A 19941-nucleotide genomic window follows, 5' to 3' on the forward strand; every position below is an offset into this window, starting at 1 on the left:
GAGCAAGAAATTGGGCTATTATTAGGCCTTCAAAATCAGATTGGAGCTCACCCTGTGTTATTGTGCCCAAACCTGATGGTAGTGTTAGATTTTCCACTGATTATAGGAAGGTAAATGCGGTAACATAAACAGATGCCTATTCTTTCTCTAGGGTGGATGATTGCATCGATAAGGTTGGAAAAGGTAAATTTCTTACAAAGATTGATCTGTTGAAAGGGTATTGGTATGTTCCATTGACGGACAGAGGTAGAGAAATTTCTGCATTTGTGACACCTACTGGGTTGTATGAATACAATGTTTTGCTGTTTGGAATGAAAAATGCTCCAGGAATATTCCAGAGAATGATTGATTCTGTAATTTGAGGGTTAGAACACACAGTTGCCTATATTGATGAGTTAGTCACAGGGAGTGACACTTGGGAAGAGCATATCTCTGCAGTAGAAAAGCTGTTTGACAGGCTTTCCCAGTCCAGCCTTACAGTTAAGAGTGAATTTGGCCGTCCCACTGTGACCTATCTTGGCTATGTAGTAGGTCAAGACAAGTTGGCTCCTGTTCAGGCAATTTCTGAAGTTCCTATTCCAACTGGTAAGAAAGCTCTTGAAAGGTTTCCAGCGATGGTTGGATATTATCGTAAGTTTTGGAAGAATGCTGATATCGCTCTTCCTCTGACTAATCTCCTGAAGAAGGGTGAAAAGTTTGTTTGGACCGAGCCTTGTTTGGAGGCATTTGATCGATTGAAAGTTATTATTTGAGATTAGGCCAATCAGTGTAGTGTCGTCAGCAAATTTAATTAGTAGATTGGAGCTGTGGGTGGCAACACAAGTCATGGGAATACAGAGAGTAAAGGAGGGGGCCAAGGAGACAACCCTGTGGGGTATGTGTGCTGAGGGTCAGAGAGACAGAGGTGAGGGAGCCCACTCTTACCACCTGCCGGCGATCTGACAGGAAGTTCAGGATCCAGCTACACAAGGCAGGGTGAAGGCCGTGGTCTCTGAGCTTCTTGTCGATACTTCACGCCTTCATATGGCTACCGCTCTGCCCATGACTGCAAGGAACTGCAGAGAACTTTGGAGAGTAGAGAACATCAGAGAAACAAGCCTCCCCTCCATGGACTCTTCCTACACTTCCCCTGTGTCGGAAAAGCAGGCCGTGTTCTCAAAGATCCTCACAACACACACATTCTTGCTGCAAACCCTCTCCCCCATCGGGGAAGGGATACAAAAGCCTTAAAGCATGTACCACCAGGCTTAAGGATGGTTTCCTGTCTGTGGCTATAAGCCAAATGAATGGTCTCCAGTATGATAAAATAGACTCGACCTCACAATGTAACTCGACAAGACCATGCACCATATGTCTATCTGCACTGCACTTTCTCTGCAGCCATAATGCTTTGTTACAGTTATTGTTTTGTCGTATATCAGCTTAATGTACTGTTGTAATGTATTGATCTGTGTGGCTGGTACGTCAGGCAAGATTTTCACTGTAGCTCGGTACGTGATAAAGATAAACAAATTCCCCATTTTAATGGTGTGGAAATATTAGACAGACTGAGATTCTGCTGTGTGACCTCAGAAGGAAACTTAACTGAACTGTTGTCATTTCTGAGGAATGCAGATAAATAGAAAAGGCTTCAATCTCGCATTATGATCTGCGGTATCTGGGATCAGGTGACCGGTTGTGGGTCTCCCATACCATTTATCAGAATCAGGTTTAATAGCACCAGCATATGTCATGAAATTTGTTGTTTCTGCGGCAGCAGTAGAACTTAATTCATAACAATAGATTTTAACTATGAATTATAATAATATTTATTAAATAGTTAAATTACTTCAGTGGTCCAAAACTAAAAATAAAAAAAAATGTAATAAACTCTTTTAATTGTGTGGAAATTCTGGAGCAAAGCTTAACTAAACTGTACAAGTTTATGAGAAGCTCAGAAAAATAGGAAAGGCTAAATTCTCACATGAATGCTCTGTGTTAAATGTTTAACCATCACAGTGACTGAAGGCAGCTGCAGGTTCATGAGGGACTGTTACTGTCAGATTCTGCAGTTCTTGCGGCTGCTCATCGCACCCAGGACTGAACCCTGGTCACTTGAGCATTGGAGGAGTCTGTTCGGCTGATGTTAGCCTTAAACTGGACTGGTGTTTAATATTGTGGATCTGTGAAAGATCAATCAGTTCTGTATCAAATCTCGTGTCTCAGGTACTTCCTGTCTCTACCACACTCACAATGTACACTAGAGAGGCCATTCGGCCCATCTGGTCCCTGCCCAGGTTTCTGTTCCATATCATTATATGAAAATCTATCCCTGCCGTTCCCCTCTCACTCTCCCTGTGATGACAAGTTGCAACTAGTCACCACTCCGTGGGATAGGAGATTTCCCTTGAATTTCAGAGAATCATAGAAATCTACAGCACATTACAGACCCTTTGGCCCACAATGTTATGACGACCATGTAACTTACTCTAGAAACTGCCTAGAATTACACTACCGCATAGGCCTCTATTTTCCTAATCTCCGTGTACCTATCTAAGAGTCTCTTAAAAGACCCTATTGTATCCGCTTCTACCACCGTTGCTGGCAGTGCATTCCACACACACACCACACTTTGTTCAAAAAACTTAGCTCTGACATCTCCTCTGTACCGACTACCAAGCAGCTTAAACCTATGCCCCCTCGTGTTAACCGTTTCAGCCCTGGGAAAAAGCCTCTGGCGATCCACACGACCAATGCCTCTCATCATCCTACACATCTGCATGAATTTCCTGCATGCTTCTCTCCAGGCTGAATAAGACGATGAGCACACTGTGGTTTTAATGTTCTTCAGGGCTCTGGTCTAAGGTGTTTAAGCTCCTTCTTCCCTGATCTTTTCAACGTTTTGTGTCACTCTCACTCATTTCAAAGGACTGTGCCTCTGACAGCTGGGTTGTTGCAATGCACCTCTAAAGTCTGACAGCAGACCAGCGAGTGAATGTTCGATGGAACAGAGTCAGAAACCAAATAATTACCAGCCTGAGTCAGGGCTTTTGGGCTCCGAGAAGAGATGGCCCATAGAGATTACAAGGAGGAGGAGAAAGAGAAATTAGACCAGCAGGATGTGGCTACAAGTGAAAGATCAGAAACATTTTGAAAATGTTTGATTGAAAAAAAAGGTGGTTAATTTCTGCAAATTACTGGAGGAAATCAACATATCAGGCAGCAAATGTGGAGAGGAATAAATGGAGAACGTTTAGGCCGAGTCCCTTCAGCATGCCTAGACTGTGTACTCCTCTGCTTAGTTGCTGCCAGCATTTTGTGTGTGGGCGTCTCTGTATTTCCAGCAACTTTTGTATTTCATATCTGCATTTGTAAGAGGATTATACCTTGGCATTAAATACATGGAATACCTGTTGATATTGAGTCCAGAACAAGGGGCCACAGTTTGAGGATAGAGGGGAAGCCTTTTAGGACAGAGATTAGGAAAAACTTCTTTACACAGAGAGTGGTGAATCTGTGGAATTCTCTGCCACAGGAAACAGTTGAGGCCAGTTCATTGACTATATTTAAGAGGGAGTTAGATATGGCCCTTGTGGCTATGGGGGTCAGGGGGTATGGAGGGAAGGCTGGGGCGGGGTTCTGAGTTGGATGATCAGCCATGATCATAATAAATGGTGGTGCAGGCTCGAAGGGCCGAACGGCCTACTCCTGCACCTATTTTCTATGTATGTTTCTATGTATATTGTTTGTGGGAGCCGCCAACACAAAAAAAAACTGAGCTGTGGATATCGAACTAGTGCTTGCAGAAACTTTTAATGGCATCGTGATTACGCATAAATCCTTGCGATAAAAATGTCGCCGTCGCCGAAGCACCGATCAAATGCGCAGGCGTCAGGGTTGTTAGCGAATATCACGCTTGCGCAAAGTATACAAAAGGCCTCTGATTATTCGGTGAAGGTTAGAGCGGGTTTGCGGGAGGGACAGTCGCTGTGACCCACAATCCTGGGACAGTCCAGCTCTCTCGTCCCTCTCTCTCTGCCCCACGATCCGTACACGGGTCCCGGGGAGCTTCCGGCTGATGAGGGAATGGGAACCGATGGATCTCTCAGACAGAGCTGAGCTCCAGCTATCTAAATGCAAGGATTAGGAACTCGGAGAAACGGAACAAAATCTTTTACATCACCGGTTGAGAAAATCACCTTTGTTCTACCTCCAATCACAAACCAGAGAAAAATTGTAGATGTTGGAAATCCATGCAACAGACACAAAACGCTGGAGGAATTCAACATTAGTACTCTTTTCCATAGATGCTGCCTGGCCTGCTGATTTCCTCCAGCATTTTTTGTGTGCTCCTTGTTCTACCTCCTCTGGTGAGAAAATCCTTCATTACCCATTACAGGCCTGCTACATAGGTTGTGTGAGAGTGCAGATGAACTCGATCAAACCCAGATGAGATCAAAGTTCTTATCGCCAGTGATTTGGTTGCTGTTGAAATGAATACCTCTGTATATAAAGTTCAGTTTTCACATGTTGTCACTGGGCAAGAATTGTACAGCACAAGATTTTTGCAGACACTGGTCATTACAAATTAGAGGGGACATTAGTGGGAAGGTGGGGAGACCTCCAGTGTCCCTGATACCCTCACATACCTGACTCCCTGTAACCCTGCACGTTAGGGAGTTGGAGCTGGAAATGGATGAATTCCGGATCATTCAGAAATCAGAGGGGATGATAGATATGACACGAAGAGAGGTGAGTTACACCCAAGGTGCAGGACACAGGAAACTGGATGAGAGTCAGGAAGGAGAATGAGGTTAAATAGCCATCACAGAGTACTCTTGTGGCCATCCCCCAGGACAACAGGTAGACCACATTAGAAACTGTTGGCAGGGAATTAGCTAGCACAGGAAAGTCAAAGGGGATTTGTTAGTTAGGGGAACAGAACTAGAAGGGGACTAATATCCTAGTGGTCATGCTTGCTAGTGCTAGTGGATGTTAAACTGAAGTTGCAGGGTGGATGGGAGCCTGAATACCAGAACAGATAGTGGAGTCATTGAAGTGAATTGACTTTATTACTTACATCCTTCATATACATGTGGAGTAGAAATCTTTATGTTCCGTCTCCATCTAAATGTGCAATTTGTAGTAATTTGTAATAAACAGTATGTACATCAGAATGGTCAATATAATATAGAAATACAATTGTATCAGCATAAATATATGAGTCTGATGACCTGGTGGAAGGAGCTGTCCCAGAGCCTGTTGGTTCTGGCTTTCATGCTGTGGTACCATTTCCCGGATGGTAGCAGCTGGAATAGTTTGTGGTTGGGGGTGAATCAGGTCTCCAGTGATCCATCAGGCCCTTTTTTACACATCTGTCAGTGTAAGTGTCATGAATAGTGGAAAGTTCACATCTACAAATGCACTGGGCTGTCCGCACCACTCTCTGCAGAGTCCAGCGATTGAGGGAGGTACAGATCCCATACCAGGCAGTAATGCAGCCAGCCAGGATGCTCTCTATTCTGCCCCTGTAGAAAGTTCTTTACATTTGGGGGCACATTCCAAACTTCTTCAGCCTTCTGAGGTGAAACTGGCATGCTTGTGCCTTTTTCACCACACAGCCGGGATGTACAGACCACATGAGATCCTCGACGATGTTTGTGCCGAGGAACTTAAATCTGTTTACCCTCTCAACTCCAGATCCATTGATGTCAATACGGGTTAGCCTGTCTCCATTCCTTCTGTAATCCACAACCAGCACCTTTGTTTCTGTGACATCGAGGAAGTGGTTGTTTTCTTGACACCAGTCAGATGTTGTTCAAACTTCAGACAAAGTCAACAATCAAAAGATTGAGCATGGTGCTTCGAATGTACTGAGCTGTGTAAATCAAATGCAAGAAACATCATGGGAAAGCCAGATGAGCTCAGTGTATTGAATTATGATATTGTTACCATTACTGGGACTTGGTTGAAACCAAAAGTCTGAGGGATTGAGAGGAACAAATTTACAGAGAGATCACAGACTATGCCAGAAACAAAGACTGATACAGTAAGTGATTTTAACTTTCCATATATTGACTGGGGGTCCCATACTGTAAAAGGACTAGATGGGACAGAGTTTGTCAAATGTGCTCTCAACCAGTAGAATTCTCAAAGTAGAAGTGTGCAATAAGCTATTAGGAAATGATCCAGGGCTAGTGACAGAAATTAGTGTATGGGAAGACTTTGTACCTGGTGATCATAAAACCATGAGATTCCAAGTAAATATGGAAAGAGAGAGGTCTAGACCACAGGTTGAGATTCTAACTTGGGAAAGGTCAATTTTGGTGGTATCAGAAAGGATCTGACAAGTGCGAATTGGGACAGGATGTTTCTGGCAAAGGAGCACTTGGTAAGTGGGAGTTCTTCAGAAGTGAAGTTTCGAGGGTTGTATGTGCCTGTCAAAATAAAAGTTTGGTAACTGGTGCAGGGAACCTTGGTTTCCAGAGATATTGAGGCCCCGGATATTTTGTTTCTCTAAATGCCTCAGGCTGTTGGGTGCTACCAAGACTCATTAGTGACTACAATATTATAATTCCACGCCCTGAGCTCAGCTGACTTTTTTTGAAGTCATCTTCTGTTGGTTTCTAAAAGCTTCCCAATAGTTTTTGCTCTTTTGTTTGCCCTCTCTTTGGTTTTTACATTGGCTTTGGCTTCTCATTTCAGCCATGGTTCTGCCCTCCAGACCTTACAATGCTTCCAGTTCTTTGGGATGTATCTATCACTCACCTCCCGAATTGCTCCCAGAAACTCCAGCCATTGCTGCTCTGTTGTCAGTTTCTACCAGTTTCCCCTTCCAATCAAGTTTGGCCAGCTTCTTTGTCATAGAAACATGGAGAAGGTCAGTGCAGAAACGTGCCCACTCTGGACGATCAGTGAATGGTAATCTATACTGTGAATGGTATCTATAATGTGAAAAAGACTAAGGAGCTGGTGGTAGACCTGAGGAGAGCTAAGGTACTGGTGACCCCTGTGTCCATCCAGGGGGTCAGTGTGGACATGTGGTGGCCAGTGCTATCATGTTTGCTGTTGTGTGCTGGGGCAGCAGGCTGAGGGTAGCAGACACCAACAGAATCAACAACTCATTCGTAAGGCCAGTGATGTTGTGGGGATGGAACTGGACTCTCTCACGGTGGTGTCTGAAAACAGGATGCTGCCTAAGTTGCATGCCATCTTGGTCAATGTCTCCCATCCTCTACATAATGTACTGGGTGGGCACAGGAGTACATTCAGCCAGAGACTCATTCCACCGAGATGCAGCACTGAGCGTCATAGGAAGTCATTCCTGCCTGTGGCCATCAAACTTTACAACTCCTCCCTTGGAGGGTCAGACACTCTGAGCCAATAGGCTGGTCCTGGACTTATTTCATAATTTACTGGCATAATTTACATATTACTATTTAACTATTTATAGTTCTATTACTAGTAATTATTTATGGTGCAACTGTAACAAAAAACAATTTCCCCCAGGATCAATAAAGCATGACTATGACTATACGAGGAGGCAAAATAGATAGGGTAGATTTTACATAGCATTCTTGCATCGGTATTTACTCAGGACACAGATACCCATTCAAACTTCTCATCAAATGCTGGAATTGAGCTCACATGCATCACTTGTGCTGGCATCTCATTCCACACTCTCAACCATTTCACTGAGAGGTTTTCCACACGTTCCCCTTAAATTTTCACCTTCCCCACTTACCCATGACCTCTGGTTGTCGTTCCACCCAAACTCAGTGGTAAAAGCCTGATTGCATTAACCCTCATAATTTTGTATACTTCTAACAAATCCTCAAATCATGTATAATTTCCTTGTTTATGTTTAAAGCCTTTTTTAGGGGTCTAAGATGATGAGGGGCATTGATCATGTGGATAGTCAGAGGCTTTTCCCAGGGCTGAAATGGCTAACATGAGGAGCCTGAATAACAGAACATATAGTGCAGAGTTGTGGAGACAGATGTTGTTCAGACTTCAGATAAAGTCAGGAATGAAAAGTTTCAGCAACTTTAGTTTAATCCTCCCCACACACACAAACCCACCTTCCACCATGCAGCTCTATCACCCCTTTGGCTTTCATCTCCCAGATCAATAAAAAGGAGGTGCATACCAGTTACAGGTAAATAGGAACAAATGGGGTACTTATGAAGTACAGGATATTCAAGTGAACACTTACGAAAGAAATAAAAGCAGGCATGAGGTTGCCCAGCAGACAAGGTGAAGGAGAATCTTCAGGGATTCTGCAGATATGTTCAGAGTGAAAAGATTGCAAGGGAGAAAATTAATCCTCTGAAAGATCAGAATGGTAATCCATATGAGGAGACAAAATAGATGGGGGAGATTTTTTTGCCATCTGTATTTACTCAGGAGATGGTCACAGGGTCTATAGAAGTGAGGCAAAGCAGCATCAACTTCATGGACCCTGTACAGATTACAGAGGTGGAGGTGTTTGCTGTCTTAAGGCAGATTACCATGGAAAAATCACCAGGGTCTGACAAGTTGTTCCCTATGACCCTGTGGAAGACAAGTGCAGAAATTGGTGGGGCCCAAGCACAGGTATTTAAATCATTCACAGTGACAGGTGAGGTACTGGAGGTTTGGAGCCAATGTTATTCCGCTGTTCAAGACAGGCTCCAAATATAAACTAGGAAATTATACGTTGGTGAGCTTGACATCAGTAGTGGAAAAGTTATTGGAACGTATGTGCAGGAACTGGATATATAATTATTTGGATAGATGTGGACTGATTAAGGATAGACAGCATTGCTTTGTGCATGCTAGGTCATGTCTAACCAATCTTATCGAGCCTCACGAGGAAGTTATCAGGAAAGTGGATGAAGGCAAGGCAGTGGATGTTGTCTACATGGACTTTAGCAAGGCACTTGACAGAGTCTCATATGGGAGGTTGGTCAAGAAGGTTCAGTCACTCAGCATTCAAGATGAGATAGTAAATTGGATGAGACACTGTCTTTGGGAGAAGCCAGACTGTGGTAGCACATTGTTGCCTCTCTGACTGGAGGCCTGTGACTAGTGGTGTGCCACAGGGATCAGTGCTGGATCTGTTGCTGTTTGTCATCTATGTCAGATATCTGGATGATAACATGGTTAGATGTATCAGCAAATTTGTGGCTGACACCAAGGCTGGGGGTGTAGTGGACAGTGAGGAAGACTATCATGGCTTGCAGAGCAATCTGGACACACTGGAAAAAATGCGTTGGGAAACAGAAAAAGGAATTTAATGCAGACAGGTGTGAAGTGTTGCACGTTGGTAGGAACAAGGTCTTACACAGTGACTGGTCGGGCTCTGAGGAGTGATGTAGAAGGAAGGGATCTGGGAACACAGGTCCATAGTTCACTAAAAGTGGTGCCCCAGTTAGGTAGGGACGGAAAGAAAGATTTTGGCACATTGGCCTTCATAAACCAAAGTACTGAGTACAGGAGATGGATGTTATGTTGACGTTGTATAAGAAATTGGTGAGGCCTAATTTGCACTGTTGTGTGCAGTTTTGGTCGCCTACCTACAGGAAAGATGAAAAAGAGGTTGAAAGAGTTCAGGGAAAATTCATAAGGATGTTGCTAGGTCTGGAGGACTTAGGTTATAAGGAAAGCTTGAACAGGTTAGGTGTTTATTCCTTGTAATGTAAAAGATTGAGGGGAGATTTGATGGAGGTGTACCACAATTATGAGGAGTAAAGATAGGGTAAATGCAAGCTGGCCTTCTCCACTGAGATGGGGTGGGACAACAACACGAGGTCATGAGTTTAGTGTGAAAGATGGAATGTTAAGGGGAACATGACTGGAAACTTCTTCACACAGACGGTCATCCGGGAGTGAAATGAGCAGACAGCACAAGTGGTGAATGTGACCTCAATTTCAACATTTAAGAGGTTTGTGTCAGTACCTGGATAGTAGGGATATAGGAGTAGAAAGTTCAAATAGTTAGCACAACCTAGATGGGCTGAAGGGTCTTGTTCTGTGTTGTACTTTTCTATGACTGTGACAAGAACCTTAAATAGAATCCTTAATTCACTCTAATTCCTTTTATCAGACCGACCGTTCATCTCAGCAGCAAATTTTTATATGGCGTTAAAACTGTGGCAATTTAATCTAACAGTGTATAAAAGAAAGTCCCAGCTGCAGGTCAACAAAGGCTATTTGTGTGAGAGTGTTTCAGTTACTGTGGAGCCAGAGACCTATGTAGCTCAGTGGGAACAGGGAATAATACCAGTGGAGAGAGTCAAACTGATCCAAGTCACAGATTTGAGACAGCAGAAATGCACCATTCGTATATAGACAGGAAGAGCATCAGAGAGTTTAATTCCAGGTACCAGATACCATTTAATTCCATATACCAGCACTCTGCACAGTTAGAAGATGATTTCTCCTTCCAACTTGGGTTGACTGTCACTGTAACAGTGTGATGTCAGATCACACCTTGGTGACTAAAGTAATCTCATCTGAAATGTTGTCCTTCACCCATTGATGGATTTTGTAAATCTTTTTACAGGTTAAAAACTACAAGGATTTTTTCTATGGGAATCTTGAACACAACACACCAGTTTTGCTGTCTCTGTCCAGATGTTTAAGAAGTGGAGCAAGAGAACCACTCGATCATCCTTCCTCCTCAGACTGTGGGGAGGGATTTACTCGATCATCTGACTGACTGGCACGCCCATCATTTTACACATGGGGAGAGGCCGTTCACTTGCTCAGACTGTTGGAATGGATTCCCTCAGTCATCTCAGCTGAAGGTACATCAGTAAGTTCACACTGGTCAAGGCCATTCACCTGTTCTGTGGGTGAGAAGGGATTCAGTCGGTCTTCCCACCTGTGGACACACCAGACAGTTCACACTGGGCAGAGGCTAGTCATCTGGTGAATTTCTGGGAAGGATTCACTTGGTCATCTGACCTCATGGCTCACCAGCGAGTCCACACTGGGGAGAAGCCATTCACCTGCTCAGAATGTGGGAAGGGATTCACTCGTTCATCCACCCTACAGAGTCACCAGCGAGTTCACACAGGGGACAGGCCATTCACCTGCTCAGACTGTGGGAAGGGATTCACTTTGTCATCTCAGCTACTGAGCCACCAGTCAGTTCACACCGGGGAGTGGCCATTCAACTGTTCAGACTGTGGGAAGGGTTTCACTTGGTCACCCGACCTACTGGTGCACCAGCGAGTTCACACCGGAGAGAGGCCGTTTACCTGTTCAGTCTGTGGGAAGAGATTCACTCGGTCATCCGACCTACAGAGTCATCAGCGAGTTCACACTGGGGAGAAGCCGTTCACCTGCTCAGAATGTGGAAAGGGATTCACTCAGTCATCCAACCTACAGAGTCATAAGCGAGTTCACACTGGGGAGAAGCCCTTTACCTGCTCAGACTGTGGGAAGAGATTCTCTCATTCATTTCACGTACTGACCCACCAGCGAGTTCACACTGGGGAGAAGCCGTTCACCTGCTCAGAATGTGGGAAGGGATTCAATCAGTCATCCACCCTACTGAGTCACCAGCGACTTCACACTGGGGAGAGGCCGTTCACCTGCTCAGAATGTGGGAAGAGATTCACTCGATCATCCGACCTACTGAGTCACCAACGAGTTCACACTGGAGAGAAGCCTTTCACCTGTTCAGAATGTGCAAAGAGATTCAGTCGATCATCTGACTTACAGAGTCATCAGCGAGTTCACACTGGAGAGAAGCCGTTTACCTGCTCAGAATGTGGGAAGAGATTCACTCGATCATCCACCCTACAGCGTCACCTGCGAGTTCACACTGGGGAGAAGCCGTTCATCTGCTCAGTCTGTGGGAAGAGATTCACTCGATCATCCACCCTACGGAGTCATCAGCGAGTTCACACTGGGGAGGGGCCGTTCACCTGCTCAGACTGTGGGAAAGGATTCACTCAGTCATCCCAACTACTGGCACACCAGTCAGTTCACATTGGGGAGCGGGCATTGATATGAATCTCGAGGTTTCATTTCCTGTGGACTGTCATTTTAGGGGAGAGAGAGAGAGATTGAGAAGGTGAATCAGTCTGACTTGCAGCTTGTTTACATCACTCACAGCTTGTTTAGTTTTAACCGAGGACACAGACACTCAGAGTCAGACAGAGACAAAGGAGAAAAAATGGAAGGATCGAAAGAAGGGAACTAGTGGCCAAGGGTCACTGTTTAGAACGTTCCTATGCCCACAAGGGTGGGTTAATTATTGATTCAGTGAACATCGAATGTGTGGTTATCACCTCATTTGATCCATTGGAGTGGATCGGATTTGTGAAGACCACTTATGTCTTATGTGCCTGGGTATGGTCTGGTAATTCACTTGAAGATGATACCCCTTGTGACAAGTCCCTTTCGGTGATAATTCGTACGTGGATTTGGAACGACAAGGATAAAATCTACAGCGACTGTTCTCTTGTTTTACCACCGTGGAGCCTGTGGAATTTGACATAATTGCCTTGTCTCGACATTTATCCTGGATTACAAATATCTCTCTCTCATCAACTATTCCATGGATGAACTGAACTTTCATACTTTACCATCTCAAGACCCTAAGCTCAATAGTTTGGGAGTTATATTTAAATATATATATATATATATATATATATATACACACACACACACACACACACACACACACGTAACACTGTTCAATTTTGTTTATCTTGTTTTAGTTACTATCTTATAAGTAGATACTAATAAAGATAGTGATTTTAACATCAAAACCAGACTCCAGGTGTAGTCTATTGCTACTGGTTCGTTTCTAAAGTGTTACGGTTCGTAACAAAATTGGGGCCTGCGTCCGGGATATGAACAAATTTGGGGGCATATTGATTATCAGTTTCATTGGGGAAATCCCTTTTGATTTATTTGTGTGTGAAAAATCAGCAGCAATGGATGTTGATAGATTTCTGCAAGCGCCAACCTCTGAAGCATTGGAGGATGCCAGAAGGATTGAGTTGTTGAGTATTGCTAAAAAGTTAAAACTTGGAAAGGTGAAATTGACAATGAGGAGGTCACAGATGCAGAGGATAATAACTGAGCATTGTTTATCCAAGGGTGTGTTTAAAGTGGAGGAGTTGGAGGTGTCTTCTGAAAGTAAACCCACTGAGTTTGCGCTCCTGTACAAGTTAGAAAAATGAAAGATGGAGGCTGCGGAATAGCAGAGGCAGCTTGAGGCTAGGGAGGCAGAAAAACAGAGGGAGGAAGCAAAACGACAGAGGCTGTATGAGCTGGAAAAGATAGATTGCAGCAAAGGGGTCTAATGTTACACTCTGGTGATAAGTTTGAGTCCAGCCAGGAAGTTAAATTGGTACCTCCATTTGATGAGGCAGAGGTTGATAAATACTTTCAGCATTTTGAGAATTTTGCTCAGAGTTTAAAGTGACCAAAAGCTGGTTGGCCAATTCTCTGACAAAGTGTAATTAAGGGGAAGGTTCAGCGAGCCTATTCTGCCTTGACAGTTGATGAAGCAGCTGATTATGACATTGTGAAACAGGCTGTGCTGAAAGCTTACGAGTTGGTCCCAGAAGCATACAGGCAAAGGTTTAGAAATTTAAGAAAATTGTTGTATGAAATTTGCTTATGAGAAGTTTGTGTGTTTTGAATGCCGGCGCACATATGAAAATGTAAATGATGATTTTAACAGCTTGAAAGAGTTGGTTTTAATTGAAGAATTCAAAAAGGTCCATCCATGATGACATAAAGACATGCTTAGATGAAAAGGATGCTGCCACTTTGCAATAGTCTGCTAGATTAGCAGATGAGTTTGCTTTAACTCATAAGGTTCAGTTTACCCGGAATAAGAGCTTCCAAAAGAGTAGCAGGAATAACCAGGGTAAACCAGAAGTTAAAGCTGGGATTAGTAACAAGAGTAAGGATGAAGGGAAGCAGTTGAAGGAGAAATATTCTGATCTTTCTTGTTACTATTGTAAGAAAGCTGGTCATATGATGGCTAATTATTCCATCCCGAAGAAGAAAAAGGAAAAGGAGGCCGTCCGAAATGCCTGTGATCTGTATGTTGAAGCACCTATAAACCCACAGGGTTCTGAACATTCTGTTGAGGCTCAGTTAAGGACTGAGAGGTCTGACCGAGTTAAGAAGGGATCCGATCATTTTATGTCAGATGAGTTTGTATTAGTAAAGGAAGGGTCAACCCCAGTACCAGTGAAAATTCTTCGAGATACTGGGGCTTCTCAGTCAGTTACGTTAGACAGTGTTCTAAAGTTTGGTGATGAGACTAACATTGGTGAGATAAATCTTATTAAAGGCATTGGGGGTGGCATGGTTTCTTTGCCATTGCACAGGGTAACTTTACAGTCAGGTTTGGTTTCAGGACCTGTTAAGATCAGATTATGTTCCAGTTTACCGGTTGAAGATGTTACTTTGCTGTTAGGGAATGACCGGGCAGATGGTAAAGTTGTTCCTGCAGTGCAGTTGACAACTAACCCAACCACTGATGACCCACAGATGGATTTTAATATTTATCCTTCCTGCACAGTAACTCAAAGTATGGCTAAAAAGTCTGCCAATGGAGACGGTTCTGTGCAGCATGATTCTGGTACCTATGACAGCCAAAATCGGGTCATCAGGTTATGATGACTTGTAAGGGTCTTTTCTGCCTTCATTGTTTCAACAGGATTCAGGTACTAAGTCTGATGAGAAAGATTTATCCCTGTCTAGGAAGGAGTTTATAGCAGAACAGAATTGAGACCCTGAGATTGAAGCTTTAAAAGAAAGGGCTCTCTCAGATGATGAGATTAAGAAAGTGCCAGTAGGGTATTATCTCAAGGATGGAGTGTTAATGAGGAAGTGGAGGCCATCTGCTATACCTGCGAGTGAGGAATGGGCAATTGTTCACCAAGTTGTAGTCCCTAAAGTTTATAGGACTGAAATATTAACTTTCCCCCACAGTATGCCCTTAGGTGGCCATTGAGAACCTAGAACAGTTCAGGCCCTATGGCACACAATGTTGTGCCGACCCTTAAACCCTGCCTCCCATATAACCCCCCACCTTAAATTCCTCCATGTACCTGTCTAGTAGTCCCTTAAACATCACTAGTGTATCTGCCTCCACCACTGACTCAGGCAGTGCATTCCTCGCACCAACCACTCTCTGAGTAAAAAACCTTCCTCTAATATCCCCCTTGAACTTCCCACCCCTTACCTTAAAGCCATGTCCTCTTGTATTGAGCAGTGGTGCCCTGCGGAAGAGGCGCTGGCTGTCCACTCTATCTACTCCTCTTAATATCTTGTATATTTTGGAGTGAATAAAACTGTAAGCAGGATTATGAAAGAATTTTACTGGCCTAATTTGAGGAAAGATGTTGTGACCTATTGCAGAACCTGTCGCACTTGTCAAGCTGTGGGTAAACCCAATCAGTTCACCCCAGTGGCCCCACTCCGGCCTATACCTACTTTCAGTGAACCCTTTTCCAAAGCTGTAGTAGATTGTGTTGGCCCATTGCCAAAGACTAAAGCTGGCCATCAGTATTTGCTAACTGTTATGAGCACTGCATCCAGGTTCCCAGAAGCAATACCTCTCAGAAATATTAAAGCTAAAACTGTGGGGAGGGCTCTTATCAGTTTTTGTTTTACTTTATTTGGTTTGCCTAGAGAAATCCAGTCTGATCAACGAAGTAATTTTACATCTGGATTGTTCCAGCAGGTAGTTTATGAACTGGGAACTAAAAAAATTACATCGTCTGCATACCATCCAGAATTACAAAGGGCTTTAGAAAGATTTCATTCTACCCTCAAAACAAAGATTAAGACATACTGTGTAGAAAATGGAAAAGACTTGGATGAAGGCAAACTGTCTTTTTTGCTTTTGTTCGCAGTAAGTGTCTCGGTACAGGAAAGACTGGGCTTTAGTCCATTTGAACTTATATTTGGTCATAGAGTGAGGGGAACTTTGACCTTGTTAAAGGAACAATGGACTGATGGGGATGTACATGTTAACCTGTTAGACTATGTTTTGAAGTTCAAAAATAAACTACACCAAGCCTGTAGTCCAGCGAGACAAAACTTAAAGATTTCTCAAAATAAAATGAAGTGTTAATTTGATAAGCAGGCTTGCAAAAGAAAATACCAGGTGGGGGATAAGGTGCTTGCCTTATTTCCAATGTTGACGAATCCACTTCAGGCGAAATTCAATGGACCCTATGAAATAGTCTCTCCAAGTAATGATGTGAATTATGTTATTAAAACACCTGACCGATGTAAACTAACACAGGTGGTACACACAAATATGATAAAGCCTTATTTTGACAAGCAAACCACGTTCACAGTACATGACACAGATATTGGTCAAGCCAAACCAATTAAACAACAGAGGTATGGCATGAACGTAGAAAAGTGTAAATTGGCTGAGCAAGAAATTGAATATATGCTGAAAAATTATATTATTAGGCCTTCAACATCAGATTGGAGCTCACCCTGCGTTATTGTGCCCAAACCTGATGGTAGTGTTACATTTTTCATTGATTATAGGAAGGTAAATGCAGTAACAAAAACAGATGCCCATCCTATACCTAGGGTGGATGAGTGCATCGATAAGGTTGCAAAAGCTAAATTTCTTACAAAGATTGGTCTGCTTAAAGGGTATTGGTATATTCCATTGACGGACAGAGGTAGAGAAATTTCTGTGTTTGTGACACCTTCTAGGTGGTATGAATACAATGGTTTGCCACTTGGAATGAAAAATGCTCCAGGAACACTCCAGAGAATGATTGATTGTGTAATTCGAGGGTTAGAACACACAGTTGCCTATATTGATGACTTAGTCACAGGGAGTGACACTTGGGAAGAGCATATCTCTGCAGTAGAAAAGCTGTTTGACAGGCTTTCCCAGGCCAATCTTACAGTTAACTTTAGCTAAGAGTGAATTTGGCCATGGCACTGTGACCTATCTTGGCTATGTAGTAGGTCAAGGCAAGTTGGCTCCTGTTCAGGCAATTTCTGAAGTTCCTATTCCAACTGGTAAGAAGCCTCTTAGAAGGTTTCTGGGAATGGTTGGATATTATCATAAGTTCTGTAAGAATTTTGCTGATATCGCTCTTCCTCTGACTAATCTCCTGAAGAAGGGTGAAAAGTTTGTTTGGACCGAGCCCTGTCAGGAGGCATTTGATTGATTGAAAGTTATTATTTGAGATTAGGCCAATTAATGTAGTGTTGTCAGCAAATTTAATTAGCAGATTGGAGCTGTGGGTGGTGACACAAGTCACGGGAATACAGAGAGTAAAGGAGGAGGCCAAGGAGACAACCCTGTGGGGTATGTATGCTGAGGGTCAGAGAGACAGAGGTGAGGGAGCCCACTCTTACCACCTGCCGGCGATCTGACAGGAAGTCCAGGATCCAGCTACACAAGGCAGGGTGAAGACCGAGGTCTCTGAGCTTCTTGTCGATACTTCACGCCTTCGTATGGCTACTGCTCTGCCCATGACTGCAAGGAACTGCAGAGAACTTTGGAGAGCAGAGAACATCAGAGAAGCAAGCCTCCCCTCCATGGACTCTTCCTGCACTTCCCCTGCCTTGGAAAAGCAGGCCGGGTACTCAAAGATCCTCACAACCCGGACATTCTTGCTGCAAACCCGCTCCCCCATTGGGGAAGAAATACAAAAGCCTTAAAGCGCGTAACACCAGGCTCAAGGACAACTTCCTGTCTGCGGTTATAAGCTAAATGAATGGTCTCCAGTCCGATAAAATGGACTCGACCTCACAATGTAACTCACCGTGACCCTGCACCATATGTCTATCTGCACTGCACTTTCTCTGAAGCCATAATGCTTGGTTACAGTTATTGTTTTGTCGTATATCAGCTCAATGTACTGTCGTAATGTATAGATCTGTGTGGATGGTATGTCAGGCAAGATTTACACTGTAGCTCAGTACGTGATGATAACAAACAAATTCTCCATTTTAATTGTGTGGCACTATTAGACAGACTGAGCTACTTTGGAATCACAGAAGGAAACTTAACTGTTGTCATTTCTGAAGAATGCAAATAAATGGAAAGGGCTTCAATCTCGCTTTATGATCTGCGGTAACTGGGATCAGGTGACCGGTGGTGGGTCTCCCATACCAATTATCAGAATCAGGTTTAATAGCACCGGCATATGTCATGAAATTGGTTGTCTCTGCGGCAGCAATAGAACCTAATTTATAGCAATAAATTTTAATAATTGTGATTTGAAATAAGAATATATATATATTAAATAGTTAAATTATGTAAGTAGTACAACATCTCAGACGCTGCCTGACACATCCACCGCATTTCCCACATTATTCCATATTTACACCAGATACATATTTACCTTTTCCCTCCATATCTTCCCTCTCCCTTTTCCTCCACCTCCAGGTCAGAGAGTCACGGGCTGGATTCCCATCCCGGTCTGACCCACAATTCAGATGCAAACTGGAAATGTGCAGGTTTCATTTAAATCAGTCTTTTGTTTATAAACACTAATTTCTATTCACATTCCTCTGGCCTCACTGGACAGGAACACTGAAACACCAAGTGAGAAACAGCAGGAGGTGGCCATTCAGCCCCTCTAACCATCAACAAGATGGCGGCTGCTCTCCCATCTCAGCCACATGTTTCTGTCCGATCCTCATTTCCTCGATCCCTTCAGTCTCCTCACATCTGCCGGCCTCTGTTTTATGTGAGGACGATCACCGAATCTTCACCGCCCTCTGTGGTGGGGATTTACAGACGTTCACCACCCTCGGAGTGGAGACAATTCCCCTCATCTCAGTCCCGGACAGTCCACCCCCTTTTTCAGAGACTGGGATCCCTGGTTCAACCGGTAATGATGTAGTGCATTTCAATGTGTTTACCTCTCAGTCCTCGATTCTCTAAATGAAAGGGTAATCACATTTGATCTTTCTTCATATGATGACCCCACCACTCCAGGGATCAGTCTGGTAAATCTTCATTGCACTCTCTGTAACAAATACTCTCTAACCTCTTTGTTAATCCTCTGTGGAATTAATTTCCATCTTCTGCAGCCCCGTGTTGCCCCAACCACTCACCTCCCACCCCTGTTACTATTTCCACCTTCCACCTCCCCCTCACCTGGATACACTTCTCACTCCCCAGCTCTTGCCCCGTCCCCACCCCTCACCTCTTTTCTCTGACTATTTCCCGTCCACTCTCAGTCCAGAGGGAGGGTCTTGGCCCGAAATGTTGACGGTCCATTTCCCTCCACAGATGCTGCCCGACCCACTGAGTTCCTCCGGCAGTTTGTTCTTTGGTCTGTATAACCCGTGTTAGTGTGGGGAGCCGGATTTTACACAATATTCCTGGTACAATCTCAACAAAATCCAAATAATTGTCACTTTGCTCGGACCATTGTCCCCACTTGCAGGTTAACATTCTGCCGGTGTTTGCCCCCCAATGTGGTGAATCCCTCTGCTCGCCACCACCGTGGGCTCTGACATTTCCACAGATGAGCCCCTCCTGTCCCCACCGGGACAAACATCCTGTTCGCCCCCTTATACAATCTTCATCCTTTCAATAAAATCCCGCCACCCCACCCCGGGGAACAATTCCCATCAGAGATGCTTTTTTTTGACATTTGCTGTTCCTTAATTCTACCCACAGATTCTACACCTTTCAACCCTATGCCACCTCTTTCTAATGATTTTATTTAATATCTTACTAATAGATCCACACAACCCCACTACCAGCTTGTTCTTTCAAGAAGCATGTAAGTATCTGGGAAACATGAGGACCTGCAGATGGTAGAAATCTAGAGAACTACACACAAAGTGCTGGAGGGGCTCAGCATGTCAGGCAGCATCTATGGAGGGGTATCATCATTTCGGGCCAAGACCCCTTATCGGGACTGTTGATACCCACATACCTGGAAGATCCACAAGCAAAGAAAATAGAAAGTGGTGCGAAATAGGGAAAACCTT

The 19941-nt window shown here is 43.9% G+C and overlaps 1 protein-coding gene across 1 annotated transcript in view; it reads left to right on the forward strand.

The window, feature by feature from the left end:
- The window catches only part of LOC140206771 (uncharacterized), a 27380-nt gene extending 14795 nt beyond the window's left edge, over window positions 1–12585 (forward strand). The window contains exon 2 of the mRNA XM_072274980.1: window positions 10526–12585. Coding sequence (XP_072131081.1) covers window positions 10933–11985 — 1053 coding nt within the window. The 5' untranslated portion in view covers window positions 10526–10932 and the 3' untranslated portion in view covers window positions 11986–12585. The remainder of the gene's footprint in view (window positions 1–10525) is intronic.
- Window positions 12586–19941: the final 7356 nt, after the last annotated feature.

This window comes from Mobula birostris, chromosome 13 (assembly GCF_030028105.1).
Source record: "Mobula birostris isolate sMobBir1 chromosome 13, sMobBir1.hap1, whole genome shotgun sequence".
In the NCBI taxonomy this organism is placed as follows: domain Eukaryota; kingdom Metazoa; phylum Chordata; class Chondrichthyes; order Myliobatiformes; family Myliobatidae; genus Mobula; species Mobula birostris.